Genomic DNA, 25,697 nt, shown 5'->3' on the forward strand with positions numbered 1-25,697 from the left:
TCAGAATTCGTTGCATCCGACATCTCGCAAGGAACCCACCTCGGGCCAGCTATATTTCTCTTCTATTTTAATGATGTTAATATTAAAGTGAACTGGACACAATTTCAGTACGTGGTGTAATCTAAACAGAATGGATCTAAATCCGAGAAAATGAATAAGGCATTATTTTTGATTTGGAGTTAAGCTTCGAGTCGCTCTAATGTTTACAAAATCCATATAAAATTACAGTTTAGAGCGACTCTGATCGAAAAACGAAATCAGCATAATAAGGCGCTAGGGTTCATTTCCCGGATAGCAAAAAAGTTTATGGATGTATCATCCAAGTGACGACAAACGGACCATAGTTACTCAATCCGGACATCGTGTCCGATACTTGACGTTACTGGAGGGACATCTGTGAGTTGCTGTTTATGGAACGCTCGGTTCTTTCCCGCTTTACGGGCAACTCTGCAGTTTATGTCAAAACACATCAGAAAGACAACTTTACCGCGAGAGCTCCTAGTCGACACATGGGCTTATTTCGCTATTGCAGAAATACAATTAACCCATTATGTCCTACCGTATGAAATTTCATACGCAAAAACAACACATTTCTGGATCATACTTGTTATACAATAAAGGCGTTTTATAACTTCTGGTCTTCTGTGAACGTTAATTAATACCCTATAATTTATAATGTGTATGCTCAATAATCTTTTTTATAAAATTCCTTTGTGTTTTCGAATGTCAAAGTTGGACAAAATTCAAACTAAAATATGAACAATACATATTATTAATTTTCTCTTCTAAATCACTCATTCTTGTTTCGAATTGTGAACGAATGGCCATGAGAGGTGTGAAAGATGTGGCTCAGTGCGAAAAAATGGAAGAAATTGGTGAAACAATTGCGAAAATTCTGCTGGTAGTTCAAGGTATGAAATTTCATACGCTAGGCTGAACCGATATCTTTTTTCCTAAGGCAAAATTATTTCCTCTTTAGGACCAGGAAGGGATTCATAACTTTCTCGCTGATTTTAACGTTGAATCAGTGCATTCAAGGTTAATAAATGCTTAATACGTAGCAAATCATGCCTGGTTCCACCCAGAATATTTTTTATGTAAATTCTCGTGAGAAAATGTTCTTTTTCTTAAAATAATTACAAAGTTTGAAGGAAAGATGGTTTAATGCAACGAACCAATCATGAGATGAAACGGCACGAGAGAGGAGATAAGTGTTAAAATCATTCAAAAAAGCTTCTAAATAATTGATCTGAAGATATTATTCGATTTTATGTTGAATATAAAGATTTTAGCCGAATTTTCTCTGTAATGATTTTTTGATACCCTATCAGCCCAGCGTATGAAATTTCATACGTTATTTTTTTTCGCAACAAAACGTTCCAAAGTGGTTATTTTATTTTTCCCATACTTAATTCGGCATAATATGAGGGCTCACGAAGTATTTTACAAATTACCAAAAGTTTGAACATAGCTGGGTTATAATGGGTTAACCTAACTACAAAAACCGCGACTTTCGTTACCTTTCGTCTTCTTCACCACAATAAGCAAAAAACATCAGACAGATACGAACACTGAAGAAGACTTTACACTGTAGTCGAAATATTGGTATGTTTTGATGGTAAAATTTACGTGCTTTTTAGTACTATGATTATAGTGGAATTAAACAAAATACATCTGTTCTAAGACGGTTAACGCTAGTATACGTTACTGGGCATTAGTTTTATTCGGATCTTAATTCCATGTTCAACGGCTTTAATCACGGTAAACTCTTTTATTTCACTCTCTAAAACTTTAATGCACGTCAATTAATTTTTAAAATCAATTGCTATGAATTGAAATATGTAGTTCTAAGTGTATACTAATTCACACTAATTATGTTTCTTTTTATAAATTAGATTCAACCTATATATCTAAACTTTTTGAAAACATGTTGAAAATACTCTATGTGTATTTTATTCCTGGGGAGCTGGAGGAGCAACTGTCGGTTGCTCCACTTTCCCCTTGGCGTTGTCTCAGAGATTTATACTAGCATAATCGGGTTCGTTTTCGCCCCGAACATAAATGGTTCCATGTTTGGCCATGTACTTTTTAATGAATTCGCGAGCTTTGGTTCGCACTGAGTCGGTTACCTCCAGTTCGTTGATTGTGTTGTCGCAATGCTTGAGTTCCTTCACCAGCACAAAGTGAGTCAACTGTGTGGAAAAGAAAGTATTACATGTCAGTTTAGGTTAAAAAATTTATATGAATAAATAGAACTATACCTTTCTAGCCAAATGCTTAAAGTCGTCTGTGTTGGTAATTCGTCCAGTTTGGCAAGAATCTTTACGGTATGCCCCCAAATGCTGCACAATAACACCGGCGATTTCGCCGCGGAATTTCTCTTTAATCTTTTTGGCTTCGTCACTGTTAACGTCAATTTTATCAGGTTTTTTGCGTTTACCAATCTTCGAAGAGCTGGCGCCCAGTGACGTGGAAGCAGCCGTCGAAGACGATAGTCCCCCGAAAGATGAACTTTCGCCTGTCTTTGCTGCTCGTTTCTTCCCAAGTCGCTGCTTAACTTTTTGCCACTCTTCGTAGGGTGAAATTTTCTTTTTCTTAGTCAAAATGTCCAGCTCGTCAACGATGCACTTATCATCAACGATTTTGTGTGACACAACCAGATCGTCATCGATGAGGGCACACTCTGCCGCACTCTTGTCCAGTACATCCGCTGCGAAGGAACCGCTGAACGGACTGTCCGCCAGTGACTTATCCAGCATGCTTCGGGCTCGTAGCCGTTTCGCTTCCTCTTTCCGGCGGCGAAGTTTCTCTTTGGTTTCCTTGTATCGTTTCATCTCCATCTGGCCGTATAGCTTGTCCTCCTCAGTACGGGGCTGTTACCAAAAAAATAGTGTTTCCTTAATGCAGAATATTTGTCATTTACCCGTAGTGATGGTTCCGAATAGATTGCATGGACTACAAGGATCCTGTTGCGTTCGCAAGGACAACACCAGCATTCATAAATCCATTCTATTCACCCTTCCACCCACTTGGCATGTGAACGACTCGCATGCCACGCGCACGCCAAAAGGAAACAAAATAACATTTCCGATACGATTACGAGTCTGATTCCTCTCCGACGGCGATTGTTACTACGAGGATTTACTATTCCGACAGCGAAGAGGAAACACCGCAAATAACGACCGATCAACCAAAATCGCAAATGCAACATCACCAACCGCACCGACCAATCGAAACAAGTGACACTTAGGGATCCGTCGTGTACAGTCCAACCCAATAGTGATTTTTAAACCGAACATATGGTCCTTCGAGCCGGATTTAATGGTTCCCGAGTAACACCGCTTATGTTATATAGACTAACGACTAGAGAATAAGTCACCAACCAGTGAAAGTTAGCAAAGTTATTCCGTAAAAGAACTTAAAAGGTGTAAATAAACAACATTTGCCGCCACCATCCGACGACGAGTTTCCTGGCTTCGACAATGAACAACAGAATGAGAATGGCAAGAAGGATAGCGCCATTGGAGCCGGCGCTGGTGTCATTGCACGAGTTAAATCGTTTTCTCGCCAGCGACACCAGTCACTGAAGAACGTACTTCGTATCCAAGAATCTCTCGACAACGAGGAATTGGGAGTCCAGCATTTGAAAGTGTTTTTGCGCAACCTTTGTGCAGCTTACTCCAAGTTCTCCAGTTTCCATAATCAAATTATGGCTATTATCCCTGACGATGCAATGCCCCTTCACAAAAACGTGTACGTGCAATTCGAGCGCCTGTACAACATGACATCAGCTGAAGTAGAATCTCGCATCATGCAGCATCAAGCTAACCTGACACCACAAATAGTAGTTCACCAACAACCACTGAAGGTAACTGTTCCGACGTTCGACGGGAAGTACACAGTATGGCCGAAGGTCAAAGCCATATTTTAAAATGTTATGGCGCTTTCTCGAGATTCCGACATAATCAAGCACTAACACCTTGACAAGGCTTTAGAGGGGATGTGGCCGGCGTCGTAGATGCGAAGACAATACACCAGGGAAACTACGCACAAGATGGAGGATATTGAAGGAGAGACACGAGAACAAGCGAATCATTTTTGAAACCCAAATCCGTCGACTTTTGAGTTTGAAGAAGATTACGTCCGGATCTCACAACGAGCTGCGATATCTTCTAGACGAGTGCACAAATCACTTGGAAAGTTTAGAGTGCCAGAACCAGGAGATGTCTGGTATGTCTGAGCAGATTGTGGTCTACCTATTGACAGTGGCATTGGATAAATCAACCAAAAACATCGGGAACAGTCTCTTAAAGCTGGAGAAAGCACATTCTTCGCAATCGAAGCTCGTCAGCCAACGAGCACATACTGCTACGTCCAATCAACAGACGGGTGAAAAATGTGATTTTGTGGTGGTCCACACCTGAATTATCAGTGTGGCAAGTTAAGCACTCTTTCCAGCAGCGAACGGAAGAAAGGGGTGAGAGCAGCTGGAGTTTACTTCAACTGCTTCAGGAAGGGTCATCGTTCAAACAACTGTACGTCATCCAAAAGCTGTCGTAAATGCCAGAAACGACACCATACTCAGTTGCACGAAGATGAGGCCACACCGAAACACGACTCCCGAATGAAAACAGCACCGACGATAAAGAAGGAGGGATTCAAATCATCTGGTCAAAACGTGACCCCAACCCCAGTTCAACTTCAATCGAATGAGCAATCTGTATCAACTACGTGTTCGTGCCATCACATCCAACATTCGAGAGTGGTATTTTTGCAAACAGTCTTGGTAAAGGACAGAAACGACCAAACACATCATTGCCGCGTTCTGTTGGATAGTAATTCTCAGATGAACTTCGTCAGCGAAAGGATGGTCACCTCTCTAGGGATTCCGAAGTAGAGAGCTAGTTTATTCCAATCGCTGGTATAAACAATATAAGGACAACCGCACGGTGACCCTGATTTCCCGTTGCAGCGACTTCCGAGCTAAACGTGAATGCTTGGTAATTCTGATAATCGACGGAACGATTCCATCGAACAGCGTCGACGTCACAGGTTGGAATATTCCTCGAGGCATCCTGCTGGCCGATCCAACATTCTTCCGTGCCGAAATCATTGATATGCTGATCGAACAGAACGTATCATCAAGTTAATCAAGCCAGGTCACCTCACTCTAAGCGAAGGTCTCCCGGAGCTGCGTTAGTCACACCTTGGATGGTTAGTGTCAACTACAATCCAACTAGACTAGCAGCTCAAACTTGTGCAATATGCACAGGTGGCATCGATTCATTCTATCGAAGATTCGATGCCTAGATTCTGGGAACTTGAAGAAGGTCCGAACGCTTCCATCCAAAGAACAACGATGTGAGAAACATTTTGATTTTACGTACTGTCGAGATTCTACCGGGAGATTTGTAGTTCGACTCCCGCTCAAAGAAAACCTCGACGAGCTGGACAGCTGTCGTTCTTTAGCTCTAAAACGATTTTACACGCTGGAGAACCGACTGAACCGAAACCCCGATTTGAAAATTCAATGCGTCGATTTCTCGGTCACTGCAAGGAAGTGAACGATGGAGATGACAAGCCCAGTCAAAAAACCTGTTACATGCCGCACCACGCAGTGCTTCGTCCAGATAGCTCAACCACCAAATGCAGAGTAGTGTTTGATGCCAGCGTGAAATCATCCGAGACGAATTTAGCCCTTAACGAAGTACTAGATCACGCAGAGAAATAAGGCATATTAGAATCAAATATTATGCGACTTTGATTCTAATTCAAAGATTTTGTTGAAATAGAAATAAAATTTCTTTTTTTCGAATACCAAACATTGTTGGTACAAAAATATTGGCATTAATGACAAAATAAACTACATTTTGATTCTAAAATCCCTGCAAAAAAACAAGGAATATTCGTATCAAATATATTGAAACTTTGATTCAAATTCAAGCATTCGGTTGAACTAAACAAAAATTGTTGTTAGATTTTGAAATATTGCTTGAAAATTGTTAGACTGTGTTTGGTTTGATCTCCGCCATTTTGTTGCATCACACAAGACGAATTTCGCACTAAATCGTATTCACAGTTGGCAGCACCCTCTCAGATTTTAATGAAACTCTGTATATAAAGGCTTTGTCACAAAAAGCCACTTTGCATACTTTGTTTTTTCCAAAAACGATCTAGACTATCTTTTGAAAAGGGCCAAACTTTTCTACCATTTTTTTTTCAAATGGCTATAGTCTAAAAATGAGAAATCCTACAAAAAATCTTGTAGGAGTGATTTTCACAAAATTAGTCACATTTTTGAATAAAAATATTGAAAAAAATCTTCATTGACTACTACACTGAAAAAAATCGATTTAAAAAATTTACAGTCGATTTACAAAAAAAACCATTCTTGATTTGGATGAAATTTTGTTCCAAGATAGGTAATTATGTTCCCTACCTACCGTCAGAAAATTCAAGTTGTGCTCTTTTAAGGAAATAAAGTTATTTGAAAAAAACTTTTCCTTGTCCAAACTGATTTTTTTTCTTCAGTGTATTTTAATCGAAAACTAAACGAATGAAAGCCATAATCATCTCAGACTCCTATAAAACTTGGTTTGTGAGAAGATGTTGTCTAACAACAAAGCATATTTTTATTAAGGGATTGAGCACTTTTTCATTTTTCATAAAATCGAAATTGCTTCCAAGCGCGCTTCATCTACCAGGAGCAGTAGTAATTTGAAATTGTTCGATTATCTCGAAATGTCGTTTTACTAAGAATGGTTTTTCCGTGATCACGATTGCCGAAAAAATACTTAATCAATTTTCTAATTTTTTTTTTCAATTTGTCGTAATTAATTTTTCTCGTACCTTAACGATTCTTTTTTTATTTATAAATTTTTGTTTCTAGGATAAGAATTTTTTAATGCAATTTTTAGAGTTTAAACAGCGTTTTTTTACCAAAAACGTTCTCGAATGCAGGAAAAAATTATTTTTTATTCAACTAATCGTTAAGGTACGAGGAATACTCATATACTAATGAAATTTTTTGAGTTTTGGGATTTTAGATGATCTATTGGTCTTCAATCGTAATCACCGCAAACCTCTTCAATAAAAACGGGTTTCGGGGAAAAAGCCATAACTCCGCCAATTATCAACTTATGCTTGTTTATTTCACTGAAAAATGTACTACCAAAATATTATAAGTTTGATGTAATGAAATAATTGCTTTATTCATTAACGTAAATTCAAACTTTCTTGACATTTTTATTATTAAAAGGTATGTAACCCCTTAATCAAGATTCCCATTAAAAAGAGTTTATGTCATAAAACGAATATTCCATTACTACTTCTTTATTTTCTTGTTTAGTACTGAGGAAGAAAGAAATAACCACCACAACATTATGTATTGAATTCTACATAATTATTTATTTATTTTTATATATATTTGTCTTAAAACTATCTTCATGCATGCTATTTTGTATTATTTTTATATAAGGAAAATATTTTTGGTTCATCTTCTGAATTAGAATACCTTTTCGTCCACCAGGAATAGGCACAAAACTGTGGTATTTTTGAGTTTCAGATATTGTTAACTTTGTGATATTTTTATAGGTTTGTTCAACTGCCCAGTTATATAACTCTCGGGGAGTTGTTATGGTATTTCCATAGTCGCTAGCAAGACTGGCTCTTTTTGCCATTCGCTTGAGAGTGCCACCAATAGCATCACAGGGCCCTTTTCCATGGGATGCTGCAACAAAATGCCATTCTGCGCTTCACTCATACTTTGACTGAAATCTACACAAGCTTGCGAAGTTTTACTTATTTTTGTATTGGGCTGCTGTTCCATCAGACATAAAATAAATTTTAGAAATTTATAAGTGTGAGAGGAACAAATGAACTGCAGTCTTCAATTCTTCCAGTCTTCTTGTCTTCCAGTCTTTTAGTCTTCCAATCTTCCAGTCTTCCGATCTTTCAATCTTCCAGTCTTCTATCAAGTTTGTTATGAATATATACGAAATTCGTTACTGATACTTTTTGCATTTATCAGGCAACTAGCAGCTGCGTAAATGGATTCTGAGATGATTATGACTTTCATTGGCTTAATTTTCGATAAAAATACACTGAAAAAAGTCAGTTCAGTTTGGACAAGGAAAAGTTTTTTTCAAATAACTTTTTTTCCTTGAAAGTGCCCAACTTGAATTTTTAACGGTAGGTAGGTAACATAATTACCTATCTTGGAACCAAATTTCATCCAAATCAAAAATGTTTTTTTTTGTAAATCGACTTTAAATTTTTAAAATCAATTTTTTTCAGTGTATGAGTCAATGAAGAATTTTTTCAATATTTTTATTCAAAAATTTGACTAATTTTGTGAAAATCACTCCTGCAACATTTTTTTGTAGGACTTGTCATTTTTAGACTATAGCCACTTTAAAAAAAATGGTAAAAAAAAGTTTGGCCCTTTTCAAAAGACAGTCTAGATCATTTTTGGAATAACAAAGTTTGCAAAGTGGCTTTTTGTGACAATGTCTTCATGTACAGAAAGTTTAATTAAAATCTGAGAGAGCGCTGCCAACATTTGTTCGAGTTGGCGCGAAATTCGTCACAAATTAAAAAAATGGATGCATCGGTGGTCGAGAGTAATGAATTGGAGTTCAAGACGCTAGGTTTAGACGATTTGGGCGATAAAAAAAATGTAAATACAATTTGATTTGTGCAATGCGGTCGTGAGTGCTTTCAGGGGTGAGAAATTATTTATTAATGGGGTAATACCTATGAACCTAATAGCATTGTTATTATTCTAGAAACAAGACACTGTCAAAATTTTAAAATTTATCGAACTTGAGGAAGTGAAGAGCTAAACAGCATTTTTTTACAGGAAGGTTGGAAAAGTTGTCATTCAGAATTACGCAAATTTAAGAATATAGTTTCAAAACCGAAAATCTAGAACCTACGTTTTAACTATAACGAGCTGCGAAGAGATCGCGCGGGCTTCCAATTCTGCTCACAATCTAATGCAAAGTTAAAAAACTGGAATCACTTAGTTTCTAAAATTCATGATATATATTTTGAAAATCTTGAGCGAAATTGAGATTCGGTGCAAAATACAAGCACCTCAGGATAGAGAAAAAAAAGCAAAAAAGAAGATATTAATATTATTTACACCTTAGTTGAACGCAAAAAAAAGTTTTTTGATTGAAATGGATTTTTTCATTGCTTTAAAAAGAAAAGCATATTTCAACTAACAAATAAAATACTTTGTTTCAAAAAAAAAAAAAGATATGATAGATTCAAACACAATTATTATTGAATCTACGCAAAGTCCTATATGAGGGCTTGTTAGTAGAAACAACAATCATTTTTTTTAAATCTAATAACAAAAAATTTTAATCTCGAATAATTGCAATTAGGCCCTGATTCAAAAATATTTATTTTTGATTTCTAAGCGAATTATTTTGGAATTTAATATAGGGTAAGGTGGGGCAAATCCGACCCTTGGGTAAACCCGACTCCCCTCCCCTGTTATCGAAAATCGGAAGCACTACGAGAACTAATATTAATGTTGTCGTGTAGAGCATCGAAAATAACCATAATGGTGGTATGATAGCATTTTATTAGTCTACATTGAGATGCTCAAACGACAATACGTGTGTTTTTACAACTTTTGATATGATTTTTATGCATCATTGACTACAGGATATTTGGTCGGTGTTAAGTCAGACCGGACTAAGTCGCAAAACATCAAAAAATGAGATAATTATAGCATTGGATAACGAATTTCGTCAGCTACATTCGATTCTTGCCAGATTTGGAATATGTAACAATAAACAAGAATTATGGCAAAAATTAATTTCCAATCATAATGTAAAGGATGCTGCGATGCAAACTTTAAACTCGTTTTTTCTCGAAATCAATATTTTGTCACTTAGTCCGGTCTGACTTAACACCGACCATTTCTGATTGTTAAGGTTCAAGTTACCGTTTTTAAGCATGTGTTAGAATTGAACGCTTGGTAGTGTGCGTAGGAAAATTTGTGTTCAGCTTTGCCACCGGATTATCCATATAAACCTTTTTAAAACTCTAAAAGAAGAATATCAGTCGATTTATTAGATCATCACGATTCAATTCATGCAAAATACCTGTTGGAAAAACCATCGGCTTAGCTGGATGGTGCTTTTGAAAAAGTGGCTGTGGTTTTTTCATTGCGCAGTTGTGTTGCGCACCCCCGCTCGGTGTGGTAGTGTGAAAAAAAATCACAGCCACTTTTTCAAAAGCACCATCCAGCTAAGCCAATGGTTTTTCCAGCAGGTATTTTGCATGAATTGAATCCTGATGATCTAATAAATCGACTGATATTCTTCTTTTAGAGTTTTGAAAAGGTTTAAATGGATAATCTGGTGGCAAAGCTGAACACAATTTTTCTTACGCATACTACCAAGCCTGGAGGTAACTTGAGCCTTAAAGTGATTGCATGAAAAATGTAAGTAGATTTAAATTCTTTGATTAAAGTCCTACAAAGTGCATAGATGAATTTAGTCCAACTTTTTTCATATCTTTTTTTAATTGCATCGTAATGAAAAATGACGTGGTGGGGCAAATCCGACCTCTAAATAGTGGGGTAAATCCGACCGCTTTTTTGCTAAGAAAATGTTTATTTATCAAATTGAAATATATTTTTATTGTTATTATTATTTACTACTTTTTGCGCAATGGTTCATAATTACAAACGAAAGACACAAAGACGTGATGAGTATAGTATTGGTCGAGCAATTGCTCCGATGCAATATCTTTACGTGCTACTGCTCGTGATCTTGACATTCCAGGATTAACATTGAATTCCATTTTCTTCATGTTACAATTCAATAACATAACATTTTTCTTGATATATCATTGAAAAACCATAAAATTTGGGTAATATCTGTACTAAATCAACCATAAACATAGACGGTCGGGTTTACCCCACCATTTTTGAAAACAGCAAAAATAAACGTTTTCGTAAAACGCTTGTATCTCATTCCCAAGATACGAATAAGAAGCTATATATAGAAAGTTGCCCAGAAGTCTAAACATTAATTTTGTATATGAAACGACTTGATCCGATGTAAAATGAGCATATTACAGCCAAAACCTTTTACTAGGTCGGATTTTCCCCACCTTACCCTACATTTTTCTGCGTGCTGTGGGACCAGTTGTGCAGAGTGAGCTGTTTGACATCGCATTAGGATTCCGAGTGCATCGTTATATTTTCTCATCCGACATCTCCAATATGTACCGATAGATTCGCATGCATCCAAAGGACACCCGTTTACAGAGTCTTCTGGAGATAATCCGATTAAACATCTGAAGATTCTAGAGTTGATCACGGTCACTTATGGAACTGCATCAGCTCCGTTCCAAGCAACCCGATGCTTGGTGCAATTAGCTAACGACGAAGGCGAAGAGTTTCCACTTGCTGCGAACATCATAAAAAAGGATTGCAACGTCGATGATATTTTGTTGGGCTCTGATACACTTGAAGAAGCCATCTAAGTGCATCACCAGCTCAAATCGATGTTGGGAAGGGCTGGATTCCAATTCCAAATCGATGTTGGGAAGGGCTGGTTTTCGAATTCCTAAGATCACTTTTTTCGATCGACGAACGAGAATCAACGAAACCGATTGAAGATAACGACATCAACCAAACAATCAAAATTCTTGGTCTACTCTGGGATCCATCCGCCGATGGACTTTTTCTCGCGGAAGTGCTTTCTACGTTAACCGAATCCAAGCGACCAGTAACGAAAGGAAGCATATACTCTCAAGTGGCGAAGCTATACGACCCACTGGGATTGTACTCGCCAACCATTGTCCTCGCCAAACTACTGGTACAACAACTTTGGCGCACGAAGGACTGGGAAGATCCCGTGGACAACCAAATTGAGCATCAATGGAACGAACTCAAGCAGTCTCAAACACTTCTAAAACAATTATATAAGGTATTAACTGCACGGTTTTGCTGACTCCTCCACCATCGCCTTTGCGGCCTGCCTCTACATTCACAGCATTTTATCCAATGGTTAGGCCAAATGTAGTTTGCTAACCAGTATACCGAAAGTGGCTCCACTTTACGACGTATCGATTCCGAGATTGGAACTGTGTGCAGCGCTTCTACTCTCGCACTTAGTAAGCAAGGTGCTTCAGTCGCTAACCCAACCGACATTATTTCGCATGGTCAACTACCGCCAGCACTTTATAACGAGTGGGATATTGTGGGATGGATCTTAGTTTCTCAACGATCCAGTGTTCACCATTGAGATACCACATGACATTCCTGACGACGAGATTCCTGAGTTGAAACCAGAAATCGTTGTGACAACTGCATGAGTCTATCGTTTCATGAACAACGCTCGTAAACTGTCGCCTCGTGTGTGTACAGCTTTAAAGTCCTCGACAAAGATAACTCCCCTGCAATTCCTCAAACTCTTTCAATGTCATCTTCAAATTATTTTGTTGTCATCATCAGGCTCACGTAAACAGATGTTACTATTACATCTAGATGCAAAATATGTACACTCGCTTGTGGTGTAGGTATCAGAAAAGGCCAAGTTTAAATATACCCCACATTATCGATCTGTTGGGATATAGAGAGAAAGCGAGAGAGATCGTTCGTGTAAGATGATTAGAATAAAGACTCGAAATCACAATGTTTCTGACAGGCTAACCGTGCGTGTTTACTTGTGCAGTTAACGTGTCTATGAGCATGACTAAAGAAAAACCAATGGACGACTTTCGACTATTAGCGAAATTAAAGTGCGTCTGCTTAACTAGAAGAGTCAGCGCTACCTAAGTGCTGATATAATACAGTTGGTTGACCATTTAGCGGAATCCCTGTTCCCTGCTAAAGTGGTGGTGTCAGTATCGAGTCTGAAAGAGAACGTCGACTTCGCCTGGTTGTGTGACATTCCCGTGCGGGTATTGAGTATGAAAAGCCCCACCCAAAATCGAGTAGCCGAACACCTAAACTGCACGGCAGTCATAGAAAAGATAGCAAGTGGCGAATGAATCTTGGGTTCAAACCTCTATAGTTGATAAAATAAAGGATAGATTGAGAAATTGTACTTACACTAATAACCCTTTCCTGCACAAGCTTGTTACTGTGCTTCCTTCTCCGGTGCTGTAACAGTTCATCAGCCGTCTTCTCGAATGTATCACCAAGTGATTTATCAGTTTTGCCACTTGTACGAGGAGAGGAATCGCCCGCCTCCAAATCTTTGATCGTTTTGGAAAGATCATCATTCATATCGTCAGGCTTGGCTAGGACATCGTCTGAAAAAAAAACAATATTAATTACCAGTGCTACTAGCAGATTTATTGCAACCATTTACCCAAGTTAAAACTGGACTGCTGTTTTTTCTTTCTCTTGAGCAACTGTTCTAGTTGCATGTTCAAATATTCCTCCTCGGAATCCTCTGTATCTGTTGTGCTGGAGTCGGAACTCATTGAAATATCTTCATCGCGTAAACCACTGCCCGGTGCGGTATCCTTTTGCGGTGGTTCCCACTGGGGTATACGATCTTTCACGTGATAGTAATATAGAAATCCCCTCGTGTCAATGGCAAACTTCCACAGGGGAGGCAAATCCATGGGTGGGAGTTCGTAGTCCTCCGGATTCGTAGGTAACGGGGGTGGCAGTACTTTAAAATATACATGGCTTGGAGGTGTTTGCAGAAGACGATCATCCGCGGCGAAATATTCTCCTGTGGCTGGATTCATCTTGGCTGGAACATCTTGCGGAGCAGTCAGATGCGGATTGAGTCCGAATTTCATGCAATTGTTTTCGTGCTGCATCCAAAGTTCCTTATTCCGACGCTCGGCTTCTTCGTGAGCGACCTTCATTTCAAACATTTGCCGACGCTGTTGCTTCGACATATTGTCCATTTTCATCAAGGGATTTGAGCTGGCAGCTAGAGATCTTTTCATTTTGTAGAAGCTGGCTTCGTCAACCGACTTCCGACGTTTAAGTTCACGAGACCGATCGAAGAAGCGACTGGAGGAGTGTCGGTTGGATGACTGATTGTCGTCTTCCCCAAGACCCAGTGCTTTGTAGCGAAGATCAGCTTCTCGTTCGTGTTCCTTCATCTGTTCGATTCGTTCCCTTTTGGGGATACGGAACACTTCTTTAAGATTAATCCAACTTACGAGCAGCTTACAGGATAGGATTCTTATCTGTGTGCCAAGGCGTTTCTCCTCCGGTGCGTTCTCATCTTCCGGTTCGGGAATTTCAATTGAATCTAATATACTAGCAGCAGATGGGATCGGTTCACTAATACTACTGGAGAGTTTTTCCTTTTCCGCTTCCTTTTCAACGCAGGTGCTGCTGATGATTTCCTTCAACCTCCCTAGATCTGCGAGTTTCAGTAACTCTGGCATGTTCTTTAGAACTTCTGCATTACCAACAATGTCTTGCTTCTTGGCATCCGATGAACTCGTGTTGCTGTCGCTTCCTGCTTCGTTGCTGTCACTTGGAGAGCTAGTGCTGGAGGTTTCCCTTTCCTTCTCTTTCTCTACTTCTTTCTCCTTTTCCTTAGGTTTATCGATTTTAGCCCACTTCTCGATCGTTTGCATAATTTTGCTATCTTTCAGCATTGTTTTGTTTGGTATGGGTAACCGGTCCAGGGTGTCAAGTATTTGTATTCGGAATTTAAGATCCTCAACAGATTCGGTTGATTCGCAGATCCAACCATACAGCAACCTTAAACCGTGGTAATCCAGGAAGAGACGTCGGCAAGGCAGTTCTCCGCTCTGCAGAATTGTTAGCAAACGACTTCTGGATTTTATATCCTTGGCGCGCACCATTAACCGGGACAATTTCAACGTTTGAGCTTGATTCTTCAAACCTGTCTTCAGAAGGTTGTTAATTTCCTTCTCCAAATCAGGATCCTCGTGAATTTGAGGACGTCGTTTCTTCGGTCGTTCGGCTCGTTTGCGAACTTTTTTAGGTTTGGTAACTTTAACTGCAACCGTGGGTTCTACCTGCTTAGTCAGTTCCAATTCACCCTCAACGGTTGGTTTGCATATTTCGCCAGCGCTGCTAATTTCATCCAGTTTGGTAATTTCTGGGGAGATTTCGGAAACTGCTACTGTCTCCGGTGGAACTTCTTCCTCTTCACTTTCTTCAACTTCCTCTTCGTCTTCATACTCTGATTCACCATCGCTACCCGGATCACCGCCAATCCAACCGGTGCAGTTCACCGCCTCGCAGTAACATTTTTGAGCGCGTCTTCCATATCGTTGGAATTGATAGTCAAACGTAATTTCCTCTCCCGGCACAATATACTTCGTACTAAAGAATCCAATGCGCAGCTCACCGTTGACCGTCCATTTCTGCGTTTCCGCGTTCGGGTCACACGAGTGATTGATAAACCGGGAAATGTTTCCCCTTGTAGTAGCATCAATAATTGCATCGCTACGCAATGCCATGAAATAATAATGTTTGTTCTTTTCTTCGGAGTACAGTTCGGCACGTTCGTCAAACTGTTCGCTGTTCAACACTTCTCCCACGTACTCCATGATAAACTCACCCGGTACAATCTCTGTGCTGGCCTGTATACCAAAGCCCTTTTTGTCTGTTCGAAAAACTTGGCAATTGGCATATTCCTGCTTCTGAAATCGTTTATTTGTGCACCGGTCCCCTACGACACACCGTGAGCCACACTCAATCATCAGCAGCTTGTTCAGACAATCTTCTCCACAGCCCAGCTCACCTCGCTCGATTTCCTCCGAAGTTAGAAAACAATCGCACATCATCTTTTTCGCTTCCTTGCTGATAACTTTATCGCAGTGATAATGATTCTCCCGAATTGTTTCGAAACGACTGAGTTTCTCTTCCATATCACGCAGGTACTCTTCAGAAAGTTCAATATTAGTTACCGACGCGTCGTATTCTCCGATTCCTTGTCCTTCTCCTCCAGCAGTACCATCGGCAGTAGTAATCACATTAAAGTTTCCCGTAAGAGCGTCCTTCAGCACCTTCGTATCGATTCCCACCGAAATGGTTGTCTTCTTGAGAAACTTATCCTTATCCTTGACAAGACCATGTCCGCTAGTTCTCTGCTTCTGTGAGCTAATAGTTTTAATACGGGACGAGCGTCGAATGCTACTATCATCCGGATCTACTTTCATCTCCTTAGCACTGTCTAAAGTTAAGCTATTGTTCGAATTGGAATCTTCATTTGACACCTCCTGTGATGGAGGTGAAATCGATTCATCCTCACGAACAGATGCCGGCTCAACTTCCGGAACAACTGGTTTCTGCTCTGCCGCCGGAAGTGGTTCCACAGGCGGTTTGTCTTCCGAAAGGGAAATGTTTTCGAATTCTTTCAAAGCAATTTCCGGTCGTGGACCAGATATTTGAACGCTGGCATCAAAAGCCTCAGAAATTTGCTCCAATGCTACTTCCACCTGCTCCTTCTTTACCTCCTGTTCCACTTTGATTTCTTGTTTCACAGGCTCGACTGTCGTTTCTGTCGGAAGAGATTCCTCCGAAACAGTGTCATTCTTAATCTCTTCCTCACACTGGTACATCTTCCTGGAAGCTTTCGTTACGATACGAAGAGATTCGCACTGCGTGGGCTCTTGCTGTACAGAAAGATCTACCTCGGATATTTGTTCCAGTTTAATTTCCTCCTTCGCTTCTACAATGTCAACATGTGGTAGTGGTTCTTTCGGAGTGTCCAATTCTACCGGTGGTGCCGCGTCTACTGAAGGAATTACATCTACGATTTTCTCTTTGATGTAATCCTTTTTCGCCGAAAACTCTTCCCTAAGCTTCTCATCTTTCATGGATATGGGTAAACTTTTTCTTGACTTTGAGCTACTACTAGAAGTAGACTCTTTTCGATTAGAACTGGAGTGGCTTTTTGATGATGATTTCTTAGAGCTGGACGAACTACCGTGCTTAGATGAAGCAGGAGAGGATTGTTCTGACCGACTTTTTTCTTTCGATTCTTTGTAAACTGATTTCAGTTCGATCAAATCTTTTTTCCGCGTATCCAATTCAGCTTGCTTAGAACATACTGGAGAAGAGTCGGTGGAACGACTCTTCTCTTTAGATTCCTTGTGTGTTGGTTTCGAATCACTGGAACTCTTCTTCCGCATCTCTGATTCACTACGATGTTTGTCCGATTTGCGTACTTTTTCGTGCTCTTTCGAGCGTTTCAAATCATCGGACGATTTGTTTTTTGTTGCGCTAGGATCCATCGCTTGCAATTCTGAATCAAAACATTTTTTCGGTTTGTCCGTCAACTTGGGGACAGGTGTGGCCGGTTTCGGTTCTCGTTTTTCCATTTCAGACGATTTTTTCTCACCTATCTCACTCCGCTTTTTGCTAGAGTCATGCTTCTTTTCGCTCGACACTTCTTTAAATTCGGATCTTTTTTTATCGGATTCGGTAACATCCGATCGTCGATCCTTTTTGCTTCCTTCGGAGCTACGCTTACGGTGTTTTTCCTTGTCTCTATCCTTGTGACTCCTGGACGAGTCACGATCTTTTCGGCTGCTGTCCCGTTCCCTGTGCTCTTTAGAGGACGAATGTTCCTTGTGTTCTCTTGATTTTTTGACATCTTTTGTAGTGCTCTTGCTACGGCGGTCTCTACTATCCCCGGAGGAGGACTTTTTCGAATCCTTCGGCGTTTCCTTTTTGGTAAAATGTATCTGATCTTCTTTCGTCTCTTTCGGGATTTCCCTTTTAACGAGCTCAGCTGGAATGATATCTTTTGATTCCAAAATTATCTCCCCTGTGTCGGGTATTTTAAGGCCCGACGATTCCTTAGAAATGTCTGACACTTTTTTCAATTTTTCTGGCGTACAAGTGGATAGAGCTCTTCGTCTACGAGAGCTTGATGATTCCTTAGAAAAGTCGAACTCTTTTTTCAGTTTGTCTGGGGTAGTGGACATAGCTCTTTGACTACGGGAGTTAGATTGCGATTTGCGACGTTGATATAATTTTTTCGCCGTCTTCAACGTCGAATTGTCCGAGCCCTCAACCGGAACGATATTTGTGATAGTTTCCGCAATCGAAGATTTCGTATTTATTTCTTCAATGGCCGCTTGCATTGTAATCGTTTCAATGTCTGCCATCGGTTGTTCTGTCACAAATGGGATGTTCTTTTCCTTATCTGCAATAACATCTGTTGTAATCTGGCTAACATCTTCAGCAGGTTTAATATCTACGGAATCTTCTTCAGGACTAGGATAGCCATCTCTTCGACTTCTTCCCCTTCTTGGTTGGCCACTGGATGGCGAAGGCCGTCTACCACCACGAATTCGGCGCCTATTTCTGGGCGGTTTTGGAACATCTACTGGAATAACTCCCACAGAATCCTCAACGTTCTCAAGAACGATCTCCTCAGCCTGTAACACTATCTCGACGGCACCTTCCAAAACATCATCGATACTGAGATCCATCTGTGTCACTGTATCTGATGGTTCAGTAACTACTGGTGACACAACTTTTACTGGTGACACAACTTTTACTGGTGACACAACTTTGAGGGTTTCAGGAATTTTTTTGAATGAACTTTCTTGAGAACGATCAACAGACGTAGCTGCTATTGGGCTAGTTTTCGGAGTTTTATAAGATCTTTTAATAAACGTAGAACCTGCCGGGCGTGTGTTGCTGGGTTCATCAACGGTGACAACAGGTTTTGGTTTAACTGCCTTCGGTGCTCTTCCGCGACGTTTTTTAATTGTTCCGTCCATCTCTGACCTTTCATCGGTTCTTGAGGTATCGTCCGTCAGTAGTGAGCCCACATATCCAACACAAGGATCGGACGCAAACGCCGAAATAGTGGATAGCGTTGAGAACGAAGGCCCTGCACCCAAATCAATTAAGTCTTCTTCGGGCCACCCAAAAAATTCTTCAGGGGACGGAGTTTCATCGTACCTGAAGATGTCGTCGTCTGAAAAATAACTGCTGTCGATGTTCACAGTCAGTGTCGACTCGCTTCTATCATCTGGCCCAGGAAGCTCAATCGTTTCATCGTCAAATTGTAACAACGATTCATTAATCGAAAGTTCTTTCTTCTTACGGCCACGAGGAGTCGGAGTTTTTGACCTGGTCATGCGTCTAGCTGGCTTTTCCTGCACTTCCATTTTTGAAGCATTTCCCTTTTTATTTATGTACGTTCTCCTGGGCGGATGAAGGAGCATCGGTGGTGATTCCGCGCAAAAATCCTCAGAGAACGCAACTGGTTCAATCTCTTTCGCTTGACTCTTTCTTCCACCACCGTTGCCACGAGCTAATTTTATATCTGAATAGGGAACTTGTGATGAAGGCAGGGGTGCATCAACGACAAAGTCCCGATACTTATTCGTTACCCTGACCTGCCGCTTGGACTTACGTGTTCCAACCACCTCCTGTTTCGGAGTGTCGCCCTCAGTCTCGAGACTTAGCTGAGGGCCACTACTCACCGAACTGGATGCATCGTCTTCATCAGTCTTCTTGTCACTTTTCTGCCAAAATATATAAATGAAATTAATTGTCCAATATTCAAATTAGCGATAAAAAACAAAATACCTCTGCCAATTCTGAACCTACTACTCCTACTTTATCCATCAAGATGCAAAGTGTACGTTCCTCTTGAAAACTCTGTTTATCACCATCGTTTTCGTTGCTCGCGTCGCCGACCACGTTCTTCGAACGCCTGAAATGTGTTTTAGAGTTTCCTTCAGTCGTTGCTGTCGAACAAACCTTGCTGATCACTGAACATGTAATATCATCAAAATCTTCGTCCAGCTTCACAACACAACGATCTTCGGATTCTACAGTAATACAATCACGAGACTTGGAATCATCATCCAAAATCTCGATCAATTCAACAACACCGTCGTCATCCATCGTTGTAGATGTTCTTTTCTGACTTCTTGTCTCCCTAGCTGCCATTGTAGCTTGCTGCAACATATATAGAAACTTAAGATAGGAACATTGCTATAAAACAGAGAACGAACAGCTTTGCCTCGAAATATCTTCCGTGAATTAGACGAAATTGACTGCTCTATTGGCAGTTTTTGTAAGATGACCGATGGACTTAAATTTGGTGACCCTGGTGTCTCATCCGACTGACCTTTTTCGAGAATAACCTCACCGCTACTACCAGCAACAGTGAGAACCGGTTCTTTCACACTTTCGATCAAGACAGCCTGTTCTTTCTCCTCGCTATTGGGTGGCGGAGTGCTAGTTTTCACTGCAGCCGATGTTCGTGTTGTACGAACCATTTTCACTGCAAAATATTTCCCATCGGTTCATACGTTACCAAACTGTAGATTCTTGCTGCAAAAGACTGATATCAGCAACGTTTTCAGCCCGAAAAATACAAAAACGAACGAGCCCTTCACAACACTTCTACCGAACACAAATGGCGGCCATCATTTTGCAATTTCTGACGTCTCACGAGTCACGACTCATTTGCTTTTGGGTGAAAACACTAACACCACTACCGCGAAAAATGATGCGAATGATCAAGAAAACAAAATACGAAAGACAAATAAACCGCTGTGAATAAATCTAGGCAGAGTTTTCTAAATGTCTTATGGCGATTTCGCTTGAACCCAAAACCGAGTCAGGTTCTAACCCCAACCACTGAGAATTGACATACATGTAAAGTTTTCAACTTGTGTAAGAAATTAAACTGTCGCTTTGAAATGACAACAGCAAGTGGCAACTTGCCACTGGTCGGCGCTTCGCTCGGCCAGCAATCACTATACGGGACTTGTACGCAAACTTACAGTGATGACTCACGCATGCAAACCTGTAGGCAATGGTGATTTTCAATGTATTTTCATTTAAATGTTCACACAGGTTTTTCGGAAGAGTTTGTTCTAGCTTATATGTCTGTTCTCTGTGGTTGGGGTTAGAAACTGACTCAGTTTCGCTTCAAACAAAAACCACATTAAGCGATATTTTAAAGCTTCTTCAGCAGCGTTTTATTTTAAACAGTTTCCAAGTAGAGCTGGAACTGAAACAATCACATTCGCAGCAGAGCGTCTTGTTTTATGATTTCGAACAGCTTTGTTTTAAAATTTAAAACTGTTGTACGAGGCCGTTCTTTTTGTTGCTGATTTAAAAACACGTTGTATTTTTATCGGGCCTAATGGCCGTTTACGGTTTTCGTCTGCCAAAATGCTCCCCAGGACGTTTTAAACAGTAGCTGTAGCGCTACCCCCCAAGAGGAGCACTCGTCAGGTTAGAATTGCAAAGCATGAAACCTAACCTCAGGGCAGGTTATAGAAGTTGATCCCGAAATGGCGCAAAGGAACAGTAGGTAGACTGCCGTTACAAGCATATTTGTCCCATGTTCTTTGGGATCCCCTATATACATGGGACAATTATGCATAGAACGGCAGTAGACACAAATGTGAAAACGTGCACTCCGTTTCGCGTAAAGATGGAGCCACTACTATATTTAGCAAAGACGCACGAGAAACAGAAATGATCGTTATATCAACTCGAAAGCTCATGCACTAAAACGATCAGTTATCATCACAGGCAGAACTCAACCAAAACTCTTTTCCCTCTCGCTTTGTAAGTAGTAGTGGGGACTAATTCCTGATAGCCCATCGGAGTAAAACAAACACAAAAATAATTCAAATCTACGGAAAATGACGCGAAACATGAGAAATCTTCTCGGACCAAATTCACTACACGGGAATGCTAATCGACATAAAAAATACAAACATTTCAGGCAACACTAACAGGAAAACATTCTACTGGACGGATAACATTACGGCATTTATTCTTAACCTAGGTTTTATAAATTAATATATTTACATGTTCCGGTTACTTCCCTCTCTTTCTAGCATTCCCCTTTCTGTTTACCTAAGTGCGGTCGAAATTTCTGCTAGCGGATAAAGCTGCGCTGAGCAGTACAAATGCGCGCTCGACTTTAGCATTCGAGTAGCAAAGAAAGCTTTCGAAGGTTTGAGTGTTGTGTGTGTATGGATGTACGTGCACGGATCAATGGTCTATTTCTAACTTACGTGCATTGTTTCTGGAACAGTGTCGATCGAGCAGAGCTGCCTCTCAGCTGGGTGCCGACTGGTATTGCGGCTTCGGCACCGACTTCCTATCGCAAAACAATAGCAGCGATGGCGACGAACGGCGTCGCTATGAAGACGCTATTTAAGGGCCTTTGCCTACCGGGTGTTGAATTCGGCCGACTTTTTGACGATGAAGATGGCCGTCGCTCTGCCGAAGCGCGTTGATGGTTTTGCTGCTTCCTTCCGATCTTTTACCAAAAGCGTCGGGATCTTTCGAATCCAGAATGTGGGGTCAGCAGGGTGGCAACCCCAGAAACAATTAAAGTTTTAAGGCGCTCTTGAAGCTGCTCTAAAAACTTAGGTTGAACTTGTAGTATGCTATAAAACTTAATTTGCTACTTGGGAAACAAGACGGACGGCGTGCCGTGCGTCGCTGGAACGCGGATGGCAGAGAACGTCCAAACTTTTCCAATAAAAGAAAAGAATCCGTCGATCAGCTATTCGACGCTTTGAAGCTTTTTATCACACAGCTTTCTTAATTTAAACCTTACCTTCTTTTCACACACAAGTTATCACAAAGTGCGAATAATTCGAATTTTCGTTTTTTGACCGCACTATTCTTCTATGACCGCACTAGCTATGACTAACTGAAAGGAACTTTATTTTAATAAATTTTATCCTAAAAAACTTCACATTTTAAAATAATACCTTTGAAACACAAATTTCACACTGCTGCCTCTTCCACAATCAGGATAGAAATTTACGAGTAGTTCTGTAAATCCTCAGATAGGCGTCAAGTGATTCGAGTATTTGTAGTTGGAAGTACGTATTTTTACAAATACTACTTTTTCGCCGACCATTTCTCTTGTTTGAATTTAAAGATAACTCTTGCTTCTTAAGCCATTTGTATCTAGCCATTTCATTCCCATGTGCATTTGAGTTTTGGTGAGACGGAATATTTTTTGAAAGTTCATTCGAAATAGACTAAAATTGCATGCAGGGGAATACATGTGCACAAGCGTCTGAATATTTCTTGGTGTGATGCGTTTTGGCCGAGGGGCAGTTCACATGCCAATAGGGATCTTGAATTTGGAAAAATTGTGCCATTTTTTCATATGTATTGGTAGCGGGTGTCCTTACGAGTACACTCATATCATTCTTAAACCTTAATTATTCTTTTATGATTTTTAAATTTAAAAAAACCAAATTAAACTCAACCAGCAAACTGACAGTTGTCCTACTAAATGACGTATCTGCAAATATCTCGTTCGCCTCATTGTTAACCGGGACAGCACCCCACACAGCATGATCTGGTACTTTGTCAATCCGCTACCCCAAGTTTTATCTGCAAACTCGCCATCCCAAGTTTCATCTGCAAACTATGGTAGATCTGATAAGGCAACCTATAGGGTCGTGCAAGTCGCATGGGTTTGGATGTGTTAATGTCCTAAAAGGAAACAAACTAAAAAAAATTTTTTTTTCAATAGTTTCGGGCCAAAAATTGAAAAAGGACCGAGATATTAACTCACGGTTCTAATTTGCATCAGAATATGCCTTAACCCGCACACCCCTAAAAATCCCTATTTCACCATTGATTCTTCCTATAGTTTGGTGGTGATTACCTAGTGTAGTGATAACTTTATGTGAGTAGATAATGAATCCGAAAATAAGTATTATTTGTAATTTTCATATTAGGCAATTAAGGACGATTAAATGGCGGGTTCCCTGGGCGATTTAAGGGCGAGTAGGGCGGCTAAAAAATGACGGCGGCGAATCGCCCAAATGTTGCATTTGAAATAGCCCCCTTATTGCCAGCAATTTGCTGGCAAATTGAAGGGCAATTAGCGCATCCAAGTTGGCAAATAGTTCCCCGTTAGCCAGCAACTTGCCCTTTTTCACTGGGATACTAGAAGTATATGCTACACGCAAACGAAAAACTACCTAAAATTGAATTCTTTTGGCTCAATCTCAAGATATCGTGGAGGAAGGTAAAATTAGGTCCGCGTTGAAGTTAGTTTCCATTTAACTACGGCAAAAATCACAACTCATTGATAGGTTTAAAATATAAGTTGAATTTACCTAATTTTAAATATACCCCAAACAACTCAAAAGTACCTTACTCCACGGAAGACCTCGATTGAGTCGAATCTCTCGTTTTGTTTTTGACAGCAGTAATAAGTGCGATAGCGACACAACTCAAAAGTAAGTTAAAAGTACTTATTTTTTGGGTTATATTATTTTTCCATGTAGAAAATGCATAAAAATCACAGCAGAATAAAAGAGGCGGGAACAGAAAGTATGCTAACTATGCATATTTTTGTTTCTCAGAAACAAAAATAGGCATACTTTATGTTAGCATTCTTTCTATTCCCGTCCCTTTTATTCTGCTGTGATTTTTATGCATTTTCTAGCACCCCAGTCAAAAAGGGCAAGTTGCTGGCTAACGGGGGGCTATTTGCCAACTTGGATGCGCTAATTGCCCTTCAATTTGCCAGCAAATTGCTGGCAATTAGGGGGCTATTTCAAATGCAACATTTGGGCGATTTGCCGCCGTCATTTTTTAGCGGCCCTACCCGCCCTTAAATCGCCCAGGGAACCCGCCATTTAATCGCCCTTAATTGCCTAATATGAAAATTACAAATAATACTTATTTTCGGATTCATTATCTACTCACATAAAGTTATCACTACACTAGGTAATCACCACCAAACTATAGGAAGAATCAATGGTGAAATTGGCATGTGAACTGCCCCTCGGCCAAAACGCATCACATCAAGAAATATTCAGACGCTTGTGTACATGTATTCCCCTGCATGCAATTTTAGTTTATTTCGAATGAACTTTCAAAAAGGGCAAGTTGCTGGCTAACGGGGGGCTATTTGCCAACTCGGATGCCCTTCAATTTGCCAGCAAATAGGGGGCTATTTCAAATGCAACATTTGGGCGATTTGCCGCCGTCATTTTTTGCCGCCCAGCCCGCCCTCATAACTCACCCAGAAATCGCCCACGGAACGCGCCATTTAATCGCCTTAATTGCCTAATATGAAAATTAAAAATAATACTTATTGACGGATTCATTATCTACTCACATATACTTACCAGTATACTAGGTAATCACTACCAAATTATAAGAAGAATCAATGGTCAAATTGGTATTGTACTCCAAAACTTACCACAATCTGACGTTCATTAAGACTTAAGATCTTGTTCCACTATACTTACACACTATTTCACAATTTCCCACATTCTTTGGCTAAATGAAGTGCACTAGACAAACAAAGTACAAGGGAGAACACACCAATTGTTCAAAAAACAATTTCAAGCTTAAGCCAAACATGAACCGCCATGTTTGAAAAACGCGAAAAACAACCAAGTCCATTTCAGCCGCCAGAAAATTTGTCTAAGTATTGAAATTGCCTTTAAATCGCATTCGCAAAGTGCATTTGTTCCGAGGGGCAATTAGCACAGGCGAGTTGAGTCAAACGTCAAACTTTTTAAATCGCCTGACCATGTTCGCCCCGCATTTTTTTGACAGGGATGCATTCAATGAGTGGATAGACCCACAGTCTATAGAGAACAGTTGCGCAAAGAGTGAAGTCAAAAAAGCCTACCTATCGAGCACAATTGGAATACATTTCTGATACCTCTGCAGCAATGTTGGATTCTAATTTTGCTCGATAGGTAGATAGGTATTTTTTCGG

The 25,697-nt window shown here is 40.2% G+C and overlaps 1 protein-coding gene across 1 annotated transcript; it reads right to left on the minus strand.

Annotated features, from left to right (window-relative positions):
• Positions 1-1,735: 1,735 nt before the first annotated feature.
• LOC131690432 (probable histone-lysine N-methyltransferase CG1716) lies at positions 1,736-20,389 on the minus strand. Its single transcript, XM_058976180.1, has 6 exons — positions 19,969-20,389; positions 19,538-19,912; positions 13,347-19,473; positions 13,085-13,287; positions 2,262-2,873; positions 1,736-2,192 (listed from the first exon to the last, which is right to left on the minus strand). The coding sequence occupies exons 1-6, from the start codon at positions 20,233-20,235 to the stop codon at positions 2,013-2,015; spliced, it is 7,764 nt and encodes a 2,587-aa protein (XP_058832163.1). The 5' UTR covers positions 20,236-20,389; the 3' UTR covers positions 1,736-2,012.
• Positions 20,390-25,697: the final 5,308 nt, after the last annotated feature.

Source organism: Topomyia yanbarensis, chromosome 3, assembly GCF_030247195.1.
Source record: "Topomyia yanbarensis strain Yona2022 chromosome 3, ASM3024719v1, whole genome shotgun sequence".
In the NCBI taxonomy this organism is placed as follows: Eukaryota; Metazoa; Arthropoda; class Insecta; order Diptera; family Culicidae; genus Topomyia; species Topomyia yanbarensis.

What these genes read in the sequence shown, in the direction of transcription:
- LOC131690432 (XM_058976180.1), bottom strand. Translation starts at nt 20,235, where the DNA reads ATGGTTCGTACAACACGAACATCGGCTGCAGTGAAAACTAGCACTCCG. An exon ending in TAGGTTCAGAATTGGCAGAG is followed by an intron (nt 19,474 to 19,537) that starts GTATTTTGTTTT and finishes ATATTTTGGCAG; the next exon opens with AAAAGTGACAAGAAGACTGA. An exon ending in TGCAGGAAAGGGTTATTAGT is followed by an intron (nt 2,874 to 13,084) that starts GTAAGTACAATT and finishes TTTTGGTAACAG; the next exon opens with CCCCGTACTGAGGAGGACAA.